The sequence below is a fragment of the Lepidothrix coronata genome, unplaced genomic scaffold (assembly GCF_001604755.1).
Source record: "Lepidothrix coronata isolate B3197 unplaced genomic scaffold, Lepidothrix_coronata-1.0 Scaffold301, whole genome shotgun sequence".
NCBI classification, from domain to species: Eukaryota; Metazoa; Chordata; class Aves; order Passeriformes; family Pipridae; genus Lepidothrix; species Lepidothrix coronata.
Window position 1 is genome coordinate 620,023 of NW_016690481.1, and position 22,436 is coordinate 642,458.

Sequence of the window (22,436 nt, forward strand, 5' to 3'; positions counted from 1 at the left end):
TGCTGCTGCCCCCCATCCTGCTGGGACTGCAGGTGGGGACACGGGTGGCCTGTCACCCCCCACCTGCTGGGGCTGCAGGTGGGGACACGGGTGGCCTGTCACCCCCCACCTGCTGGGGCTGCAGGTGGGGACACGAGGGTGGCCTGTCACCCCTCTCCTGTGTCCCCAGCCCTGCCAGCCTCCCGAGCGCCACAGCCTGGACATCCTGGACAAGCTCGTCCTTGGGGGGCTGCTGGAGGAGGAGGAGGTGGGTGTCACCCCAGGAGCCCTCCTGGCACACACACGGGTCCCTGCTGGGGCTCAGGGTGGCTTTGAGGTGAGGTGACAGCCCATTGTCCCCCCAGCCCGAGAGCGAGTGCAGGGGCTGCGACGTGGCCCCCCGACCCTCGTCCCGGGGCCATTCCTGCTGGGACTTCACCGATGACAGCGACAGTGACAGCGAGGACAGGGTCCCCAAGCGCTGCTACAAGGTACTGGGGTCTCCCACCGCCCCCTGGGCTGGGGTGAGGGGGTGTCCCCCAAATCCAGCTGTGTGTCCCCCCAGCTCAGCGAGCCCCAGGGCTTCCCTGGCTTCCTCCTCTTCCTCTGCCGCCTCCTGAGCCCTGTCCTGCGGAGCTACGGCCGGGCTGCGGAATTCCTGGAGAGACCCCCCTGGCCCCAGCCCGGTAGGACCCTCCAGAGTGGGGAACCCCTGGGGACCCTGGGGGGGCTGGAGCCCCCCAGGAGCTGGGATCTGACACCCCTCCCAATTCCAGAGGCAGACTACGTGGAGGCGCTGCTGGAATTCCTGGATGAGGATGAGGATGGTGAGTCGAGGGGGGGGGGTCTTGCTTTTGGGCGTCACTGCCCCCCTAGACTGGGCTGGGGGTGCCCGTGGGGTGGGATTTGGGGGTTCCCTCGGGACTTCTCTCCCCACAGGGTATCGTGACAGGAGCCTGGCCCTGAGCTCCCTGCAGAGCTTCAAGGACATGGGGGTAAGCACAGCCACCCCCCAGCCCCCCAACATCCTGCTGCCCCCCCTGACCTCCCTGTGCCCCCCCCAGGTGCTGGAGGAGCTGCAGACCCCCACTGGACCCCTCCTCCAGCTCTCCCAGCCTTTCCAGTCTGCTTCCAACCGGGAGAAGTTGAGAGCCTTCATTCACCAGTTCACCCAGTTGTAACCCCCCACACCAGAGTCATAAATGGGCCCAGGGACCTGATGCCTCGTGGATTTATTGATCCGGGGGGGTGGGAGGTTCTGTCTCTCCTTCCCTCACCTGGGATGGAAAATTCCATCATTTCTGGTGGTGGTGCCCAAGACAGCTCCAACCAGCACATTTCCCCCCAGCCCTTCTCTGCTCACTAACAGCAGGTCCAGTTTTCAGTAAAAACACTGGGATAAATCAAACTCTCTAACACTATTTTTTTAGTATTAGAAAACAGGCATTAGTTTAGTCACAGTGTTGGGGTGCATGGGGATAGTTCCACTCAACATGCCCACCCACTTTCAAAACTTTTTATTATTTATACATTTTTAGCAAAGAAATTCATGTTCATTGGTTATGTTACATAATTCCCTTAAATAAGTAATATTCTATATTCTATTGATTATTACTTTCTCACTTCTCATGCTAATTAGTCCACATTTTCAGTCTTTTTATTATCTTTTTCCCAGATAGGGAGCGTTTCAGCAGACTGATTCTGAGTTCTCTTTGTTAGTTTCTTCTTTATCTGTAGTTTCTGCAACATGTTCTTGTAGCCTATAAATTTTGAATTCCTGGTGTCCAGTTCTCAGCAACTTATCTCTCCCCCAGGCTTTGTTCATTGAGGCATGTCGAATTTGGTTTAGCAAAACTTTAAGTCTCAGTGATTTTCCCAGACTAGTTTCTAACAATTGCAGCTTTAAAAACCCCCTTGCTAAAGTGGAAAATTACACTGCTGATGATTAATTAAAACAATTAATTAGAAAAGTTAATTAGGAAAGTGAGGCACTGCCCTGGTTGGTTCCCTCACCAGCTGTGTCAGTTCTCTTCCACACCCTCTGGGTACCTCCTGGGCCGTCTCCTCTTCCCCCGGGGGAGTTCCAGCGGGTCCAAGTCCCCCAGGAGTACAAGGGCTGGTGACCTTGAGGCTCCTGCAGAGCAGATCCTCTGCCTGTTCGTCCCACCTGGGTGGGGTCCACCAGCCTCCCCCGGGACACCCACCCTGCAGCCCTTCCCCGATCTTTGCCCACAGCCCTGTCACCTTCATCTCATGATTTCAGCACAGCAGAAGCACCCCCTGACCTGCCAAGCCACCCCAGCACCTCCTTCTGAGGAGCTCAGAGCCATCCAGGGCAGCACTGGGGTTATGCCCATCATCCCCCCACCCTTCTGTGATGGCAGCTACCTCAGAGCTCTTCTGCTGCTCCGTGGCTCCTGCACGTGGTGCAGCTGCTCTTGTGCTGGACTCTCACCCCCAACACCAGCCTGATGCCCCCAGGCTCATCTCTGCCCAGCCTGGGCTTATCCTCTTTCCCCTCCAAACCCGATGTAAAGCCCCTTCAATCAGCTCCACCCGCTCATGGCCCAGAACCTTTTCCCCCCTGGGACAGGTGGAGCCTGTTCCCAGCAGGTCCAGGGCCACCTAAACCACCCCAGGGTCAAACTGCCAAATGCTGCCCATGGCAGCAGCCTCTGCCATGGATCCATCAGGGCAGTTTTCCTGCCCCTCTCAGTACTTGCCCTGGTGCTGGGGGAGCTGAGAGCACAAGCTGGGCACCTCCTCCTTTGGCCAACTGCCCCCATGCCCTAAAGTCCCTATAAGTGTCCTTGGGCTTCTCCCTTCAGTCTCATCACTGCCAACCTGGACAACTCCTGGAGGGGGACAGTCAGCCAGACAGACCAGACCAGACCAGGAATGTTCCTTACCCAGGCCCCAGTGAAGCACAGACTTCCCTGGGGGATGGTCCAATCAGCACATCGGGGTCCCCACTCACCATGGGAGGGTTCCTGAGGACAATTGTCCTTGTTTGCTCCCCTATAGAGCTACTTGTAATATGTGGGGTTGGCTGACAGCCTAGAAATCACTCCTTCATCACCTCATGGGGCTTCAAATCCCCCCAGACTGAGGGTCTATGGTGCCCAGGGGGCTGCAGGGTTCATGGAGGCCTCGGGTCTGCGGTGGCCGGGGAGTCCCTGGAGGCCAGGGGGTCCGTGCAGAAGAGCCCATCCAAGGCCAGGGCCCCCTCACACTGTGTCCTCCCAAAGGACCAGCAGCCCACAACCATGTTGGCTGAGGAGAAGAGGACAATGACAGTGGCCACCAAGGTGGTTTCGGGGCACCCATAGCATGACCAGGACCACCAGCATGGGGATGGTGACAAGGACAAGGATGGTGATGAGGATGAGGATGGTGACAGTGGCACCGATGCAGCTGTGACTTGGACCGAGTACTTGCCCCTGGGGCTCCCCATGGACCTGCTGGCTCTGGGGGCAGGGGGCAGCACTAAGGGGTGGCCTGGGGTGCAGGGGGACAGGGGCCTGGGGCAGTGGAGGAGGGGGACCCTCAACATGCTGTCTGATGGCCCTGCCTGTGGTCCCTGCCTGCAGCCCCCTGCTCCCTGCCCGCTGGGCCCTACTGGTGCTGTCCTGCCCATACCCCTGCCCGCAGTCCTTTGTGCTGCCCATGCCCTGCCTGTACCCTGCCTACACCTCTGCCTGCACCCCTGCTGCCCAGCCCCCACCTCACAGCCCGTTCCTGCTGGTGCCCATCCCGGGGTCACTGGCACTGCCCATCCCAGTGCCGCTGCCACCGTCGGTGCCAGTGCCATTGTTGGTGTCACTGTCCCTCCTGACTCTGCTGTTGCTGTTGGTGCAGGTCCTGGTCCCCGTCCCAGTGTCCCTGTCACTGCCAGTCCTGTTGTCTCCGGTCTCCGCGGGGTTTTAGGAGTGAGGAGTGGGTTGGGGGTGCTGAGCCCTGGCCCTGGAGCGGAACTGGGTGGCACCAGGGGACAGACGGGGATCAGCCCTGGCAGGTCCCACTCCGGGCTCTGCTCCTGCCCCCCAGCACCTGCAACCTCCCTGGGAATTGGGAGCCTTTCCTGGTATCTCCATCCCCCGATACCCACATCCCTCCCTGGTACCTGCATCCCACCCCCAACCCCCTGCTCCTGCATCCCTTCCCAGTACCTGCAACCCTCCCTGGCACCTCCCCCAGCACCCACATCCCTTCCACAGTACCTGCATTCCCCTCTGGTACCCACATCCCTTCCCAGCACCCACATCCCTTCCCAGTCCCTGCATCCCACCTACATTTCCCCCCCACACCCCTTCCTGGCACCCCCATCCCTCCCCCACTACCTGCCTTCCCCCTCAGCCTCACCGAGCCCAGGTCTGTGAGAGCCTCACCTCACCCCTGCCCCAAAACACCCGAAAAGGGTTCCCCCCCATCCCAATTCCCACAATAATTCAGAATCAGGAAGGCAAATCCCTAATTCTGGGCTCCTTTTTGCCCATTTATTGGATGTTTTTCCATCCAGCAGCATTCCCAGCCCCCAGGAATCGTTGTCCTTTGGGGGCCTGGGGGCTGTGATGCTCCATTCTCCCACCAGCCCCCACTTCTCTCCCCCAAAGCTGTCATTTCTCTCCAGACTTGGGCTTTGGGGAATTTTCCCCATTTTGAGGGGTTTGGGGACATTCCCAAGCACTGGCACAGAGCTGCTCCCAGAGGGGATAACACTCCTCCCTGCAGCTCTCAACCCTCATTTCTCTCCTTTACAGCACCTTTTTCACCCCTATTTCACCCCAAATTGGGCTCCGGGCACTCCTGCTTCACCATCCCCCTCTGGATCCCACAGAATCCAGCAGCAAATCCAAATCAAAAACTCTTTTCCACCAAAACACTCATTTCCCCCCCTTTAGTAACTTCTTTGGGTGCTGACACCCCCTGGTGACCCTGGGGGTCCCCCCAGTCCTGCTCCCCCCCAGCCCCCAGTGAAGCCTCCACACCCCAAAGTGGGGGTTACCCTCACCCCGGGTGCTGCTGGAGCCAGGATGGGATCCAGGAGCCTGGTACCACCCTCAGCTCCACCTGGGGAAGGTAAGGACAGCGGGGACCCTGCACTTGGGAGGGATGGAGGGAGTATCCCAGTGCCAGGCTGGGGGGTTCATGGAATCTCCCCCCTTCCACTGCCTCTTCCTCCTTCACTTCCAGAGATTTCCACCTGGAGCAGGTGAATCCTGGCTCTGTGACCTCTCCTGGCCCTTCCCGAGCCCCCAAACCAGGGGAGACACTGGTGTGTCCCCCTCCAAGGGCTGATCCACCATCAGAATTCCCTGTGCAGCATCCTGCTCCATGTCAGATCAGTCGGGAATCTCCCTCCAGCTCGACCACAGGGTCACAGATGCCAGTGAAGTGGATCTGGGAGGAAGAGGAGGGAGGGGAGGAAGGCCGAAGGCTGTGGCTCACATAGGCTTCCAGGGACCTCAGTAACTGCCTTGGCTTCTTTTTGGTGGATAATTCCAGCTCTGGAAGGATCAGAGGGGGAAAAGGTTGAGGGGAACAACACCTAGATGGTGTCAGACGCCCAACAGACCCAGCATCCCAATGTTTTCCCTTGGAAAGGGTGTAATCGTGTTTTCCTTGGGATGAGGGAGCATGGGAAGCTCCTCTCCACCCCCAGCTCAGCACCAGCCTGACCCCCTGGGACTGAAATCCAGGGAAGATGGGACAAAGCCGGAACTCAGCAGTGCCAGGTGGATCCCCATTTCCGGGGGATCCATCAGCTCTGTGGACACCAATCCCCTCTGGAATAAATAACTCATGGACTGGGGTTAAGCTGTGGCTCTGTGTGAGCCTGGGGAGAAGGGAACGTCCCCACATGTCACCCACCCCAAGCCACCCTGGCACAGCATCCCTCTGAAATGGAAAATGGGGGAGAGGAAAAACCCCTTGGAGCACTGAGAGAGGCAAATATTGTGGAAAACCTCAGTGTGAGGATTAAATGAGGAATGTTTGGGCTTCTTGGGCATTACAGTCCTTGGAACTGGGCTTGGATGCGCTGAGAACACAGCGAGGGGTCTTCAGGTTGTCCTGGGGTTGTTTTCCCAGGGAAAATAAGGAGAAGGAAAAGCCGGGAAGACAAACCCTTGAGGAAGGACCCGGCGTCAGCGACAGTCCCGCACTGCCGCTTCCAGAGGCGGAAGAGCCGCAGGAAGGCGGCGGCATAGAGGTCGTTCAGCACCCCAATGACCTGCTGCCGGCGGTTGCATTCCCTGGAAAACAGGGAGAGGGGCTTGGCCACATGCCGGGAAGGGCCCTGGATGTGGTTTGAGAGCCCAGAGCAGCCCCCCCTCACCGGGAGAGCCGCTCCTCCCGCAGCGCCTGGATGACGATCCGGGTGATGTTCACGGACATGATGCAGAAGGGAAAATTCTGCAAGAGAACCAGAATTCCGGCGTTATTGCAGCTCAGATGGAAAACCCTCCTCCCCTCTGGCACCTCCAACCCTTTGACACCAGATCTGTGTGGCCCCAAACCCACGGGATGGGTGACAGACCCACGTACTGGGATAACAGCTCTATGGATCCAGGCTCGGATGGATGCTGACGGTTGAGCCAAGCTTGTATCCCAGGCTTAAACCTGGACTAAAATGTGGAATTTAAGGAGACAGGCTCCACTCACTTCCATTTTCCTGTTGCCCAACTCTCCAGCCCTTTTATCCTACTCTAAGCCAGGATCAAATCTTTAAAATCCCATTCCCAGCACAAATCCAGTACCTGGAGCTCAGCTCCAGCCTGGATCAGGGCTCTTTGGGCACCACCTTCCTCCCCTCACCAGCCTGAGGGGGTTCAGCATCCCAAAAAAATCCCTGGAGAGGTTCTTGTTCTTCCCTTTCCCGGAGCACTGGGAATTCCAAGGGAGATCCCCCCACAGGGAGGAGGGGGAAGGCCGTGCCTGGGTTTCGTGCTGGGAGAGCTGGAAGATCTCCCTGGCCAGTGACAATGTTCGGGAGTCCAGGACGAAGAACAGGATCTGCATCAGCCCCAGCATTCCTGTCCCACGCAGGTCGGTCCCAGGATCCACACCTGGGGGGGCAGGGACAGCATGGAGTCACTCCCTGTCACCTTCCCATTCCATGGGCTGTTTATTCCCTGTCACTGCACTTCCAGGGTACAGGAATCCTGGGGATTCCCTTTCTGGAGGGAAAGCTTCCAGGGAATGTCTCTAATGGGGCCACCACCTCACTCACCTGGGCATTAACCAACCCTGCTCCCCCTGATACACTCCTGCTCCCACACTTTTCCAGGAATTACTAGCTTTTTTAGGCACGTGGTACTGGGATGACCTGGCCAAGCAGTCCAGTTGTACTGGGGCCAGTTTGACTTACTATCTTTATGAATAAAGGGATTGAGGGTGCCCTTGGGAACTTTGTAGGCATATGGAGAGGAGTGTAAGGATTGGGGTGAGGCTGCACCTCAAATCCTGGGATGAATTTTGGGGTCCAAGAAGGACATTGAGGTGCTGGAACGTGTCCAGGGAAGGGCAATGGTGATGGGGCTGGAGCACAGGGAGTGGCTGAGGGAGCTGGGATAGGACAGAGCTGCTCCAGGGGAGGTTCAGGTGGAGTTTGGGAATGGCCAGAGCTCGTTGCCAGTCCTACCCTGGAATCCCAGCTCCTCCCAGTGTGCCCCATAGCGGGGGCAGCCTCGGTGGGAGCGCGTCAGCTGCCGGTAGATGGTCTGTAGGATCCGCATGTGCACCCACTCCGAGTCATCCAGGGCGCCTGGCAGGGGGGAGGGAGGGACACCCCGGGGGGAGGGAACGCCCCACGTGGCTAAAAACACCCCTGGGATCTAAAAAACACCCCCCGGCACTCAAAACCAGCCCTCAGCACCCCAAAAACACCCCCGCTGCCCCCAAAACGCCCCTCAGCACCTCAAACAACAGCACATCCTCCAAAAACCCACCCCAGAGCCCAAAACCACCTTAAAAATACCCACAGCTCCCCAAGAGACACCCCTTGGCTCCGAAAAAACACCCCCTGGCTACCCAAAACTCAGCCCTCAGCACCCAAAAGATGCATCTTGGCACCCAAACAACACCCTGCAGCAGCTAAAAACACCCCCTGGTGCCCAAAAAACACCCCCTACACTCTAAGAAATCCCACAGTGCCCAAAAAATGCCCTTTGGTGCCCAAAACCCAACCACAGCCCCCTCAAAAATGCCCCCCGGCACCTAAAAAATCCCACTTGGCACCTTCAAAACCCCCTTGGTGCCCTAAAATGGCCCCTTAGCCCCCAAACCCACAGTCCCAAGGTTTCCCTGTGTGGGACCCCCTGGGATGGGCAGACATGACCCCCCCATGCTGAGGGACTGGGGGATTCCCATCCAGCGCTCCCCAGAGCCGGGAGCAGAGGGGACCCGGGGCCACTCACACTGTGCCATGGCCAGCACCAGCTCCCGCTCCCCCCGGAGCTGCGGCCAGAGCCGGGGGGGCCCCCCGAGGCAGCGCAGCAGCACGGACAGGCCCCCCCGGCGCCCTGGCCCCCGGACCTTCCTCTGCGGGAGAGACCCCAGACCCGTCAGGGCTGAGCCCCCAGGGGGAGGGGGGCTGGGTGCCCCCCAGCCCTAATTCCTGCCCTGCCCCCGGGCCGTACCCGGCTCTGGGAGAGCCCGGAGCTCTGGAAGTGCTGCAGCGCCTCCGCGAAGGAAATTGGGGGAGGGGGCACAGGTGAGGTGCCCCCCAACCCTGCAGGGAGAGAGGGAGGGGGTTAGACCCCCCCAATGACCCCTGCTCCCCCTGAGTGACCCTTGAACCCCCAGTGACTCTTGACCCCTCAGAGTGATCCCCAGGAGGGTGGAGCCATGGGGAACAGGGGTAAAACAGGGAGTCTCCTACCCCCTCCCGCCCCTCCACCCCCAAATAACCCCCCCAGGTGCTCCCCTACCCATCCTGCCCTCCGGGATCCAGGTCCTTCCCTCCTCCCCAGACCTCTCCAGCTGCCAGGCCCCCGTCGTTCCCAGTACCTGACTGGATCTCTTCCAGAGCCTCCCACTCCTCCTGGGCCCGGAGCTGCTCCTCGCTGATCCCTGCCCGAGGGGAGGAGCACAAGGGTCAGGTCCGGGTGGGAGACACGGGATGGGGGATTTGCTCCCTTCCCCCAACACCCCCCAGCACATCCTGGAGCTGGATTTCCCCTTTTCCAGGGAAAATCCCAACTGCAAGGTTTATCTTGGGTGGTCTTGGGGAACAAGCTGGGACCAAATGGATTTGATTGAGACCTCCCCGCTGGATCCCTGGGGTCCTTTCCAGCCCCCCCGGTGACCTTCCCACCAGGAAACACAGGGATTGATCCAAGAGAAGCAGGAGAAGCTCACCAAGGTCCGAGCACTGCCCCTCTCCAAGCACCAGCGCCTGCAGGACCCCATCCTGCCCCAGAGCTGGGATCTGGGGGGGAGAGAGGAAACCGGTGTCACCTCCCGGGACAGACCCCATTCACCAACCGACCCAAACCCCGAGGATTCCCCCCGGGAACCGCCCCTGTGCCCCACTGGAAGGCGGCTCAGGCTCCTTCGGAAGGGGGTTTCGGGGGGCGGTTGTGCCCCCAAGATGATTTTACACGGATACAATCGAGAGGTGAGGGGGAATGGGGGGCTGGAACCCCTGAGGTGAGGAGGCCCCCGGGGGCTCGGCCGGGGGGCTCCGGCCGGACACGCACGGGCAGGGACTTGCCGGGGGAAACACGCGCGGCCGCCGCTCCGGCCGCCGCTCCGGCTGCTCCGAGCCCCCGGCGCCGCTCATGCCCTGCGGGAGGAGAGCGGGGCGGAGATCAGGAGGTGGGGAGGAGGGTCCTGGAGATTGACACCCCCCAGGACCACCCCGGCCCCGCAGGAGCCCACTCGGGACCCCCCAGCCCCCCGCGGGCACCCTCAGGAGCCTCCTCTGGCCTCCCAGTGCCCCCCTCCAGCCCCTCAGGAGCACCCTCCAGGTCTCTCCCAGCCCCCCCAGATCCCCTCCTAGTCCCTCAGGAGCCCGGCCCGGCTCCCTCGGGGACCCTCCCGGGGGTCCCGTTCCCGCCCTGACCCCGCGGGACTCCTCCCGGCCCGGCGCCGCCGCAGTGCGCAGGCGCGGCCGCGCTGCACGCCGGGAGCTGGAGTCCCCGCCGCCGCTCGCTGGGAGAGACGGGGACTACAACTCCCGGCGTGCACCGCGCGGGGCGGTGACGGGGGCGCGCGAGGGCCAGAGCGCGGGAACGGAGACGGGCGGGACCAGAGGGCGGGGCTATGATGGGGGCGGGGCCATACACAGAGGGCGGGACTCTGATCGAGGGGCGGGGACTGGGGACAGTGGGGCGGGGCTACAGGCGCTGGGGCGGGGGTGGCCAGTCCCCGGGACCAGTACCCAGTCTCAGCTCCCAGTGCTCGGTCCGAGCTCTCAGTGCCACTCCTAACTTCCAGTATCCCACTACCAGCTCCCGGTGTCAGCTCCCAGTGCCCCCTTCCCATCTCCTAGTGCCCAGTGCCAGTTCCCAGACCCAGCTCCCAGTGCCCTGTGACAACTCCAAGTGACTCTGTGACTCCATATCCCAGTGCCGGCTCCCAGTGCCCAGTGCCTAGTGCCTTCGTCCTGCTTGCAGCTCCCAGTGCCCTGTGACAGCTCCCAGTGCCAGCTCGCAGCAGCCACTGCCTGCTTCCTGGTTCCAACTCCAGGAATCCCAGTGCCCGCCCCCAGTACCCGGTTCCGCGACTCGGTTCCAGCTCCCAGTTCCCAGTGCCAACGCCCGCCCCTCCCGCGGTCCTCCCGCCCAGCGCCGGTGCCGTGCCCCTTTTCCATCGTCCTTATCGGCTTTGTCCCCCTCGCCCTGTTATTCCCATTCCCGCTGTTCCCGGCTCCCGCTCCGCCGGACGGCGCAGCAACATGTGGCTGCAGGTGCTGCTCTATCTCGTCCCCGTCCTTCTCCTCGTCCTCCTCCTCCTCTTCCTCATCCCGGTCCTCTTCCTCCTGTTCCCGCAAGTCTCTGGCGGCCGCAATCCCTTCGCCGCCGACAGCCGCCGCCCGCCCGGGCCGCTCGTCACCGACAAGGCTGTGCGGAGGAGCGTCGTCAAGACAGGTACGGGACCCCTGGCGGGTATCGACCCCGGGGACAGCATTGGCCCCTCAGGGCGGTGTCACCCGCCGGGGTAGCATTAATCCCCCCGGCATTGCCACTGGAGCGGAATCACCCCCCGGGCTGTCGTGGCCCCCCGGGGCAGCATCTCCACCTGGGGCAGCATCAACGCCCCAGGGCATTATTGTCCCCCCCGGGTGGCGTCAGCCCCCCGTATCAGTCTGAAAATGCCACCCAGGGTGGCATTGTCCCTCCCCCATGTGGAGTCCCCCCCTCTGTCAGTATGACACCCCCCCCAGGGTGATGGCATTGTCCCGGGTGGGGTCACTCCCTCTGTCACTCTGAAACCCCTCAGGGTGGCATTGTCCCCCAGCGCCGGAGTCCCCCCCTATGTTAGTATGACCCCCCTGGGTAGCATTGTCCCCCCGGGTGGTGTCACCCCCATGTCAGTCTGACACCCCTCAGTGTGGCATTGTCATCGCCCCACCGTTGGAGTCCCCCCCCGTGTCAGTATGACCCACCCCAGGGTGGCACTGCTCCCCCCGGGTGGGGTCAGTCTGAAGACCCCCAACATGGCATTGTCCCCCCAACGTCGGAGTCACCCCTGTGTCAGTGTGACCCCCCGAGGGTGACACCCCCCAGCCTGGCATCACCCCCTGGGTGCCACCCCCTCGCCATGGTTTTGGGGGTGCCCCGTGCCCCAGGGGTCCCCCCTTGCTGACACCCCGCTGTCCCCGCAGTGTTCTCGGCAGAGAAGGTGCCCCCGCAGCTCGATGCCATCGTGGTGGGCAGCGGCGTGGGGGGGCTGGCGGCGGCCGCGCTCCTGGCCAAGACCGGCCAGCGGGTGCTGGTGCTGGAGCAGCACGGGAAGCTGGGGGGCTGCTGCCACACCTTCACCGAGAAGGGCTTCGAGTTTGACACCGGTACGATTTGGGGCTCCAAAATTCCCCCCCAGATCCAAAGGAGGGGGCTGGGACACACTCGGGGTGGGAATCACACCCACTGGGGGTCAGATAAGGGGGCCCCAGCACCCACCCCTGTGTGAGACAAGCCTGCTCTTCACCCCAAAATTCTCTGGCTGAAGGACACCAACCCCCCCTGAATTCCCCATATCCAGCCCCTATGGAACTCTCAGCACCAGGAATATCACCTTAGGACAAACTTGGCACCTCCCTGGAAGACTCCTCCCAGTGAGGCAAAGTCCAGCTCTATGTATTCCCAGAGCTCCAGGATTAATTATTTACAGCAAAGATGAAAAATCACGATGTGTAACAAAATTCCCAGTTAAAAACACCATGGCAAGCAGCATCCACCCCAAGTGGGAGCCAGGTGTATCCCGGATTTTCCCTTTCCCTTCCATAGGGAGCTGCAGAGGTGGGGATGGAAAAACAAGAGGAGGGTCCTGTGCATCCCAGGGTGGAAAAAACCAGGAAAAATATCAAAATGTAACAAAATTCCCCAGATTCCCAAATAAAAATGTGATGGCGAGCATTGTTCACCTCAAGTGTATCCCAGATTTTGCCTTTCCCTTCCACATGGAGTTGATGGGGAGGGGATGGATAAACAAGAGGTGCATTCGGTGCATCCTGGAGTGGGAAAATAAAGGAAGAAAAAGGAAAAATAAAGAAAAAAAGAGGACAAAAACGGTAAAATGTCTCTTTTAGGGATCCACTACGTGGGGGAGATGCAGGAGAGCTCCCTGATGCGGTTCCTGATGGACCAGCTGACGGATGGGCAGCTGGAGTGGGCCCGGCTCCCGACCGTCTACGATGCCGTGGTTTTGGGGGACCCCCAGGGCGATGGCAGGACCTACCACATCCGTTCTGGGGAGCAGGAATATTTCCAGAAGCTGAAGGAGCAGTTTCCCGGGGAAGCTGCGGCCATTGATGAGTTCCAGCGGCTGGTGAAGGTAGAGGAACATCCAGGTGGGATAAAACAAGGGGGTTTGGATCTGGAGGATCACACAAAGGGGGGAAAACCCCTGGCACCCAGATATTGGCCACCCCCAGGGAATAATGGCCTTGTCCCAAAAGTGTTGGGGAACACATCCAAAGTCACCCTTTCCTGCCTCAAAACCCCAGCGTCACAGATCTTTTTGGGGAGATTTTCTGGGGGGACATTTTTTGAGGGACCTTTTTTTATGGAGCTTTCTGGGGGAGTTTTTTGGGAGGACCTTTCTGGAGGAGTTTTATGGGGGAGCTTTTGAGCAGAGTTTTTCTGGCTGGGGGAGAGCTTTTTTGGGGGAGTTTTTATGGGGAGCTTTTTTAGGGGGAGCTTTTTTGAAGGGAGATTTTTGGGGGGGAAGCTTCTTTGGGGAGCCAGCGCTCCCCTTGTCCACAGCTCCCCAGGATGCCCAGCAGTGAATTTAAGGGGAAAAAAGTACTTTGGGGTGTGTCCCAAGCGTGGCCCCGCTGACCCCGCGCTCCCCCCGCAGAGCACCAGCCGTGGGGTCGTGCTGATAAGCATCCTGAAGATGCTCCCGCAGTTCCTGGCAAGGCTCCTGTGCTGGTCCGGGCTCCTCCCGCGCGTCTGCTCCTTCTCCCGCATGGCCTCACGCAGCCTCAAGGAGGTGGTGGAGGGTCTGACCCCCAACCCCGAGCTCCGGGCTGTCCTCAGCTACCTCTTCCCCACCTATGGTAGGTGACCAGGAGGCTCCAAGGTGGCGTCAAACCCTTTAGAAACAAAAAAAAAAAAGGCAAGAAACCCCTTTTTCCCATGCCCTCGGGAGGTGTGTGGGGAGGGCTGCTGCGTGGTGGGTGCTCCACCAGTATCCTTGTCCCCAAGTCACTGGTGGGTTATCCACATGTCCCTGTTGCTCGTCTCCATCTCGTTCCCTCCACGTCCTTCACCTTCCCAGTAGGGCAGCATCGGTCCCGTACAAGGGAATGTCCCCACTTGGACCCCCAAACCTCCCCCTTGCCTCCATCCCATCACCCAGGGCTTTGCTCATGGTCTGCCACGACTTGGTTGGGTTGGTGACCGCAGGCTTTGCCACGGGGACACCCGTGCCCAACGTCCTCCCCGCTCCTCCAAGTTCCTCACCTGCATCCCTCCTTCTTCCCAGTGTCATGTCTATGGTGTTCCTCATGCTAAACCCTTTAGGATAAGCCCCAAACCCGTGATTTGGCCCAAACCCACCTTGGCTGCCCCTTTTTCCAGGTGTGATCCCCTCCAAGGTCAGCTTCTCCACGCACAGCATCCTGGTGAACCACTTCCTCCGCGGTGCGTGGTACCCCAAAGGCGGCTCCGGGGAAATCGCCTTCCACACCATTTCCGTGATCCGGAAAGCCGGAGGCAACGTGTTTGGGAAGGCACCAGTGGAGAGGATCCTGCTGGACTCCCAGGGCAGAGCCTGCGGTGAGCACCGGCGCGGGACGGGGCGCGGGGTTGCTCCCCGGCGCGGGGGGGTCCCTTCACCAGCACCGCTCCTCCCGCTCCGGATTTTCCCTCCCAGGTGTGAGTGTCAAAAAAGGCCAGGATCTGGTGAACATCTACGCTCCCATAGTCATTTCGGATGCCGGGATATTCAACACCTACGAGAAGCTGCTGCCTCCGGAGGCGCAGGCCCTGCCAGGTACCGGGCCCTGGCAGGGTTACTGCGTTAATCCTGTCCTAAGCTTCATCCCAAAGCGGATTTATCAATTAATGTTTGATTTAATGTTAAATTGTTCCTGTGCCACAGCCCTAAAAACACGGTCCTGGCCACTCATTTCTTCACAGGGGTTTTAATTAGGCCTAAATTAATCAGCCAGAATTGGCCGTAGTTAGCAAAGTCCTGGTTGGGTGCAAGGATTCCCTAAAAAGCACAGTGTAGGGCCTTGAAATTTGTGGAAGCTGGTGGAATGTCCACCTGAAGTTGGGTTTAGAGCTGCCAAAAAATCTGCTGGAAGGGGCAAGGGTGGGTGGAAGGGGCATGGATGGGGGCATAGTGGGATGGTGGGGTGGAAGGGGACGGGGTGGATGGGAAGGGGCACAACTGGGTGGAAGGGGCACCAGCAGGAATGGAGATGGTTGGGTGGGTGTGTGGGAAGGGGGAACAGGTGGGTAGGAAGAGGGCGTGGATGGGTGGAAGAGGCACAACTGGGTGGAAGGGGCACACTTGGATGGGAACGGGGACGGGTGGGTGGGTGGGAAGGGCAGGGTTTGGTAGGAGGGGCTCAGGATTGGAGAAACCACTTCATAGCAGAGGATCCTAGAAAAGCCTGATTTTCCCCAGAAAAGACTGATTGCCCTTTTTCTCTCCCTGTGGCAGAGATCCAGTCCCAGCTGCGCTTGGTGGCCCACGGCGAGGGCTGTCTCACCGTCTTCGTCGGCCTCAACGGCTCAAGGGAAGAGCTGGGGCTGGAGCCCACCAACTACTTCATGTACCCAGGGAGTGACTTGGATGGAATGTAGGTTTGGCTTCACCTTGGACCTGCTTCATTGAGCATAAGGAGATGAATTCCCGGGCAGTGACTCGGAAAACAGGGATTCAGGTGTAATGAGGATTCAGGCAAAGGTATGCACCAAACCCCACCTCGACCCTTGCATCTCCCTGCAGCATGAAGAGATACCTGGATTCATCCAGAGAAGAAGCTGCTAAGAACATGCCTTTCCTCTTTGTCACCTGCCCCTCGTCCAAGGACCCCACCTGGGAAATGAGACACCCAGGTGAGGCTGAAGCCCAACCACAAATGCTTGTGAGGGGCTCCAAAACTCTTGTTGGGGTTTGGTGACATCCAGCAAGGAGTTTCTGCTCAGCTATCTATGGTCAAAGCTGCTGAGCAGGTGCTCATGGAGTGCAGCCTTTGAGATACCTGGATGAAGGACACGGAACCCCAAAGACCTGGGGACATCCCCTGGGTTTGGGTGGGGAGGGTTTGGGGCAGCAGAGTGGGGTGAGTGTGGGCAGAGGGATAAGTGCCCCATCCTTGTCCTCCCGCAGGTAAATCCACGCTGGCCATCGTCACCTTCGCCAGGTACGAGTGGTTTGAGGAGTGGAAGGACAAGCAGGTCCACAAGAGGGGTGATGACTATGAGGACTTGAAGAAGACCTTTGTGGACGCTGTCATGCAGACTGTCTACAAGCTCTACCCCCGCATTGAGGGCAGGGTGAGGAAACTCGGGGTTTGGAGGTCCTAAACTTGGGTGTCAGGGGTCCTCCAGCTCCTCTCTGGGTCCTGTCTACACACCCAACACTGGAGCTGGGGCTGAACCTGCTGGACGTGAGCTCCAGCATCTCACTAACCCATCACTGCTGCCTCCTCACGGTGCAGGGGTGAGTGATCAGTGCGAGGGTGAGTGATCCTGGAACCATGGAGTGCTTTGGGTGGGAAGGGACTTTAAAGCTCATCCCGTTCGACCCCCTGCATGGGCAGACACACATTCCACTAGATGAGGTTGCTCCGAGCCCTGTCCAACCTGGGCAGACCTGGACAACTGTCCCAGGATGGTCCTTCAGAACCAAACCTGGGCAGAACCACCACCCCAGGCTCTGCGAGGGAACTTATCTCAGCCCGTACCCCCCAAAAACAGCTTTCTGGAGCACAGGGCTTCCCCCCCACTGTTCTGGTACCCTGCAGACCACCCTGTTCCCCTACCCCTGCAGGTTGAGTACCTCTCGGGCGGGACACCCCTAACCAACCAGCACTACATCGGCAGCCCCCGCGGGGAGTTGTACGGCACCGACCACGGCATCCCCCGCCTGCAGGCCGAGGTCGTGGCTGCTGTGCGGGCACAGACGGCTGTCCCCAACCTCTACCTGACAGGTGACAGGGCCAGCAGTGTCCTCAGACGGGGACAGCTCTGGGGGAGCAGGGTGTGGGGGCAGAAAACATCCGATCCTGAAGGGAAGAGCCACTGCAGTGCTGTGGAGCAGTGGAAGGGCTGCTGGAAAAGTGGAGTTCCACAGTCCCAAGGGGAGGAGGAAAGGGCTGTGTTCCTCCAGCTCTGTGGGGTTGTCTCCTTGCCCAGTGCAGAATGGGGCAGGATGAGGCCCTTTTCCTGCTGGGGAGAAGGAAGGGGTCAAACAGGGAGGGGTTTGTGGGTTCAGACCCCAGGGATGGTGTGGGGGCAGCTGGAAGGTGGGGAAGGTGATGCCCAAACCAGCATTTGTGGTCAGCTGGGATAGAATGGGGAGCGAGGGCTGCTCACAGGGGGACTGTGGCCACTGCTCCCTCCTTCCAGGGCAGGATTTGTGCCTGGGTGGCTTCATGGGAGCCCTGCAAGGAGCCATCATCTGCGCCAGCAGCATCCTCAAGCGCAACCTCTACGTTGACTTGGTGAGGCTGAAGAAAAGCTTGGAGGCCACCAATGCCAAGAAGGGAAACTAACACCTGCTGTCCCACCATCAGGGACCCCCCACTGGCCACCACATCACCTCCACCTCCGCATTCTCCGCTGTCACACACCTGTAGCAGATCCATCTCCATGCAAAGCCAAGGATTTCAATCCAGGAAGATGCTATTCCCATTCCCAGCCAGATTGTCTGGCACCTCACCCACCTGAAACGCATCCCCTTCCACCACCACATCCAGTGCTTGTCTCTGGCCATGAAGAGGGTCCCCAAGAGCTGTCCCACAGAGCCATGGCCAGGAGAGAAGTCACGGTAACCCCAAAACAGGCAGCACCAGCAGGTAACAGCATCAAGCACCCAGAGCTGCTGGATCCCACCAGTGGAGCATCAGAAGAGCATCAACCTCCACCTGCATCCAGCAAACACCCACCTTCACCTGCAGCCCCCAGAGCTGTTTGAAAGCAATGGTACTTGCGGGCTGTCCAGTGCTTCCAAAATCATTTCTGGGGGCAGCAGGACCCCCACGCCCCGACATTCCCAGTGTTTGGGGGCTGCTCTTCCCCCGTCGCCCCAAGGCATCGATGGCACAAGCAGCTGCTCCTTGAGCAGTACAAAAGTCCTTCTGTCTCCTGGGAAAAGCTTGGGAACAGTGTCAGAGTCCTGTCTGGTTGGAAGGGAAGCACAAGAGGCTGGAAATAAATCAATAAAATAGTGATAATGATCCTGGGATTTGTGCCTCGTGATGGGTCAGCAGGGCTGGGTGACGTGAGGGGGAAGGGAACGGGAAGGAGAAAGGAGAGCCCCATTGCTGGGGGCTTATACTGCTCAGTTTTGGGGAGGAATAATGACAGAGAGGCTGTAAATGGGGAACCCGAGGAAAACCAGTGGCCCATGTGGATTTACCTCCCTGTCACATCCTTAGAGTGGGCAGGGATGGGCAATAAGGCTGGGGAAGCTGGATGAGGCTGTTTTCCCCATTCTCAGCCATGGGAAGAAGAGTTCCCTGGAAGTGGGGGGGGAAAGACTTGGAGAGGGTAAGGAAGGCAGTGTAGGATCACCCGGGTGCTCCTGGTGTTTCCATCTCCCATCCCTCTCATCCCCACCATCCCCTCGGAGGACAAAAGTCCTCCTTTTTTTCTCTCCTGCCTGAGCCTGGGGTGCTGTGCCCCTCTCCCACCCTCTGCCTCACAGGTGCCATCCCACTCCCAGGTGACAGAGAGGACACCAGAGCTACGTCACTCAGCTGAGCAGGATCTGCTCCCAGGCTTCCCAAAGGAGCACCTGGGGCTCAGCCTGGGGCCCGTGGGAGTTTGGAGCCCACCTCCCCATCTGAAGGGACACCCCAGTATGTCCCAGTGAGGACATGAGGCCAAGCTGGGCTTTGGCCACTGTCAACACAGTTGGACTCGATCTTAGAGGGCTTTTCCAACCCAAACAATTTCATGATTTCCCAAAGCCCAACCATCCCCATCTCCCACCTCCTGGTCCCCCACCCTCCGTGACACCCTGAGGTGGCCCCGTCGTTGCAGGGCTCTGCTGTGAGCATGGCAAGGCCTTTGAGAGCATCATCTCCACCTTGGGCTGCGACTCAAAGCTTGTGAGACTGACACAGATTTTCCAGATTCAGTGCTGGGAGAAGAGCCCAGTGCTCCCCAAAATCCCCAGAAACATCTTTGTTCAGGTAATGCAGCTGCTGGATGAAAATTTCCCCTTTTTGCTTGATTTGGGCAGAACTGGACAGGCACAGCGCAAGGTTTAAAGCTGCTACCACTACAAATCTGGTTTAATTGTGGATTTTGGTACCTCTTTGGGCCATTCCTCACTCCCCAGCTTCCCACCAAAACCCTCCATCCCAATTCTTTTGTGCTCCATCCCTCTTTTTTGATGCTTTCAGCAATTTTGAAGCCTCCTTGCTCACTGCAAACCCTCCTGTCCCAGCCTCCCACCATCCCTACGTGTGTCCCTCCTTCAGAGCAGAGCCTCAGTCACTCCCAGTGTCCCCATTTCTCCCAGTGGCTTGCACCCTTTGGACTACTGGGGCTGAAATCACACTGTTTGCCATGATACAGGACATCACTGGGAGAAAATATTCCTCCCAGACACTACATGGATAGAGATGAATCCATAAAAGGTGACTTTAAATCCCATCATGGTGACACTTGGGACAGCAAACCCCTGGGAGCAGGACTGGGAGAAGCCTGGCTGTGAGCTGGTGATGGAGCAGGGGAAAAATAAAACCCAGAGATGGTTCCTTAGCAGGGAATAGTGTGACCATGCTGGAAAGGAGCCCTGGAAATAGGCTTGAAGGCTGATCCAGCAAAGAGGATTAGATCACTGAGGAAACTGGTAATTCAGCGACAGGTCGGGACCAGCAGAGAGTGTGAGCTCTGCAAACAACCAGATCCCAGAAACCACCCAGAACCATCCCCTGGGCATTCCTGTCACTGCCAGGGAGTGGGGACAGCCAGGGATGCCCCAGGAAAGGTCCTGGGAGGCTGCTCTGGGCACCCACAGTGTGGGCAGGGGGTTCCTGCCCCTGTGCCCCACTCAGGTGAGATCCCACCTCCAGCTCAGGGACCCAACATGAGAGGGACGTGGAGCTGCTGGAGCGAGTCCAGAGGAGGCCACGGAGATGCTCTGAGGGCTGGAGCCCCTCTGCTCTGGAGCCAGGCTGGGAGAGCTGGGGAGGTTCACCTGGAGAGGAGAAGGCTCCAGGGAGAGCTGAGAGCCCCTTCTAGTGCCTAAAGGGGCTACAGGAGAGCTGGAGAGGGACTGGGGACAAGGGATGGAGGGACAGGACAAGGGGGAATGGCTTCCCACTTGCAGAGGGCAGGGTTAGGTAGGATACTGGGAGGAAATTTTTCCCTGTGAGGGTGGTGAGGCCCTGGCACAGGGTGCCCAGAGAAGCCGTGGCTGCCCCTGGATCCCTGGAAGTGTCCAAGGACAGGCTGGATGGGGCTTGGAGCAACCTGGGATAGTGGAAGGTGTTCCTGCCTATGGCAAGGGATGGAACTGGGTTGTCTGTAAGGTGTCTCCCAACCCAACCTATTCCACAATTCTTGGCTGGGGGGGTACAGGCCCACAGGGAGCCCCCAAGGACCCCAAGGGAGCAGACCCAAGGGAGCTCACAGTGGCCATTCTGCCCACAGGCTTGTCGGGGGAAAATTCAACCAGGGGTGGATGTGGAAAATATGAGTCGAATATGAGTCAGCAGTGCCCTGGCAGCCAGGAGGGCCAACCCTGTCCTGGGGGCATCAGGCCCAGCATGGCCGGCCGAGTCAGGGAGGGGATTGTCCCGCTCTGCTCTGCCCTGGGGCGGCCTCACCTCAACATTGGGGCAGTTTGGGGGGACACAATGGAAGGGAGAGATTGAGCCATTAGAGAATGTCCAAAGGGGGCCACGAGAGATGGGGAAGGGCCTTGATTTGAAGCCGTGGGAGGACACTGAGGGCACTTGGTGTGTTCAGCTGGAGCAGAGGAGACTGAGGGGAGACCTTAGTGCAGTTCCAACTCCCTAAGGAGGGGCAGAGGAGGGGCAGGGTCTGAGCTCTGCTCTGGGGGGACCAGGGACAGCACCCAGGGAAGGGCTGGAGCTGTGTCAGGGCAGGGTCAGGTTGGATCTCAGGGAAAGGTTCTTCCCCCAGAGGCTGGTTGGGCACTGACCAGGCTCCCCAGGGCAGTGGGCACAGCCCCAAGGCTGCCAGAGCTGCAGGAGGGTTTGGATGATACTCTGGGGCACAGGGGGTGACTCTTGGGGATGGGCCTGTGCAGGGCTGATCATGATCAGGGCATGATCCTTGTGGGTCCCTTCCAACTCAGCACATTCTGTGATTCTGTGATTCTGTGGAATGTGACAGCACAAAGGCAGAGACTGAGTGTGATCCAGATGGAAGCTCTGACTACTCCCCACCTCTCCTCGAACAGCTGTGATGTTCACCTGCTGCCCAGATAAGGGAGAGCTCCTGATGCACCAACGCCAGTCAGAAAAGTTTCCTTTTGGCAAAAAAAGTAGGACAAAGCAAGGCCAGGGTACAGCCAATGTCCCTGTCCTTCCTTTCCACCCCACAGGCTGTGTGTCCTTCCTCAGCCCCTGCAGATCCTGCAGGGTCCTGCAGGGAGGGGACCATCACCTGCCCCTCCACTGTCCCCTGACCCACATGAACAGGGAGGGAACATTTTGTGCCAGGCCGGGGGCACCTACGAGGGGTCAAGGGAAGGTCCTACTCCACCCCCAACCTGCTGGGGACCCCTGACCTCCGCAGGGCCCGGGGCAAAGGGATCCTGAGGGGGAAAAGCCCAAGGAATGATGAGCAGCAGGTTGTTCCCTGTCACGCATGAAGAGAAAGGGACAAGTCACATGAAAACCAACCAAAAAACCCTCTGGGAAGGTGAGTGGCTCAATCTGGAAGCACCAGAGCTACCAGGGGGAGGGTTTAACAAGCCAAGAGGAACATCTTACCTGGGACCCTCTGCAGAGCAGAAACCTCCAATTTAGGCACAGGATGGTGCAGTGACACCCGAGCCCTCCCCAGCAGCACCCCCATGGCTTCCACAGCTCTGAGGGGGACCCAGACTTGCTTCTCCCTCTGATTTTCTCACCCCAAAGGGCTCTGACCTTGCAAATGCCATCTTGCTCATTTCGATGGGTTTTTAATCCAAACAAACCTCCCCAGGCTATGGAATTTTGTCTTGGAGAGTTAAAACTGACGTGTTTGCTTGGCTGGTGCCCTACCCATAAGGAAAATACCTGCTGTGAGATCAGCACAGGTTCAGGTGTTTGCTCATGAGGCCACGCAAGATTCAAAGCTTTAAACAAAAAAAGATCAGATAAAATAAACCCTGGGGTGGTTTTCAGTGTTTGCATGTTGGGTTCACTTGGGATCCAGGCTGGAGGTCAGGGAGTGGATCCAGGAGCGTTTCACAGAATCATGGAATCATTTAGGTGGGAAAAAAACCCTGAGATCATCAGAGCACTGCCAAGGCCACCACTAACTCATGTCCCCAAGTGCCACATGCACATGGCTCTTAAATCCCTCCAGGGATGGGGACTCCACCCCTGCCCTGAGCAGTTGTGCCACAGCTGGACAGCCCTT

The 22,436-nt window shown here is 59.1% G+C and overlaps 2 protein-coding genes across 3 annotated transcripts; one reads left to right on the plus strand and one right to left on the minus strand.

The window, feature by feature from the left end:
- Positions 1-4,446: 4,446 nt before the first annotated feature.
- ELMOD3 (ELMO domain containing 3) lies at positions 4,447-9,593 on the minus strand. 2 transcript variants are annotated; one of them, XM_017837300.1, is made up of 9 exons: positions 9,340-9,593; positions 8,989-9,051; positions 8,619-8,710; positions 8,397-8,520; positions 7,622-7,744; positions 6,916-7,046; positions 6,317-6,393; positions 6,106-6,233; positions 4,447-5,486 (listed from the first exon to the last, which is right to left on the minus strand). In XM_017837300.1, exons 1-9 carry the CDS (start codon positions 9,455-9,457, stop codon positions 5,317-5,319), a joined length of 1,026 nt encoding a protein of 341 aa, XP_017692789.1. In that variant the 5' UTR covers positions 9,458-9,593; the 3' UTR covers positions 4,447-5,316. The 2 variants fall into 2 exon arrangements, with proteins under 2 accessions (XP_017692789.1, XP_017692788.1); XM_017837299.1 differs by lacking the exon at positions 8,397-8,520 and having other exon boundaries at positions 7,622-7,814.
- A 1,162-nt stretch (positions 9,594-10,755) lies between these two features.
- On the plus strand, positions 10,756-18,072 carry RETSAT (retinol saturase). Its single transcript, XM_017837287.1, has 11 exons — positions 10,756-11,072; positions 11,810-11,992; positions 12,734-12,978; positions 13,504-13,705; positions 14,229-14,426; positions 14,524-14,643; positions 15,322-15,460; positions 15,610-15,719; positions 15,994-16,160; positions 16,657-16,816; positions 17,235-18,072. Exons 1-11 carry the CDS (start codon positions 10,880-10,882, stop codon positions 17,378-17,380), a joined length of 1,863 nt encoding a protein of 620 aa, XP_017692776.1. The 5' UTR covers positions 10,756-10,879; the 3' UTR covers positions 17,381-18,072.
- Positions 18,073-22,436: the final 4,364 nt, after the last annotated feature.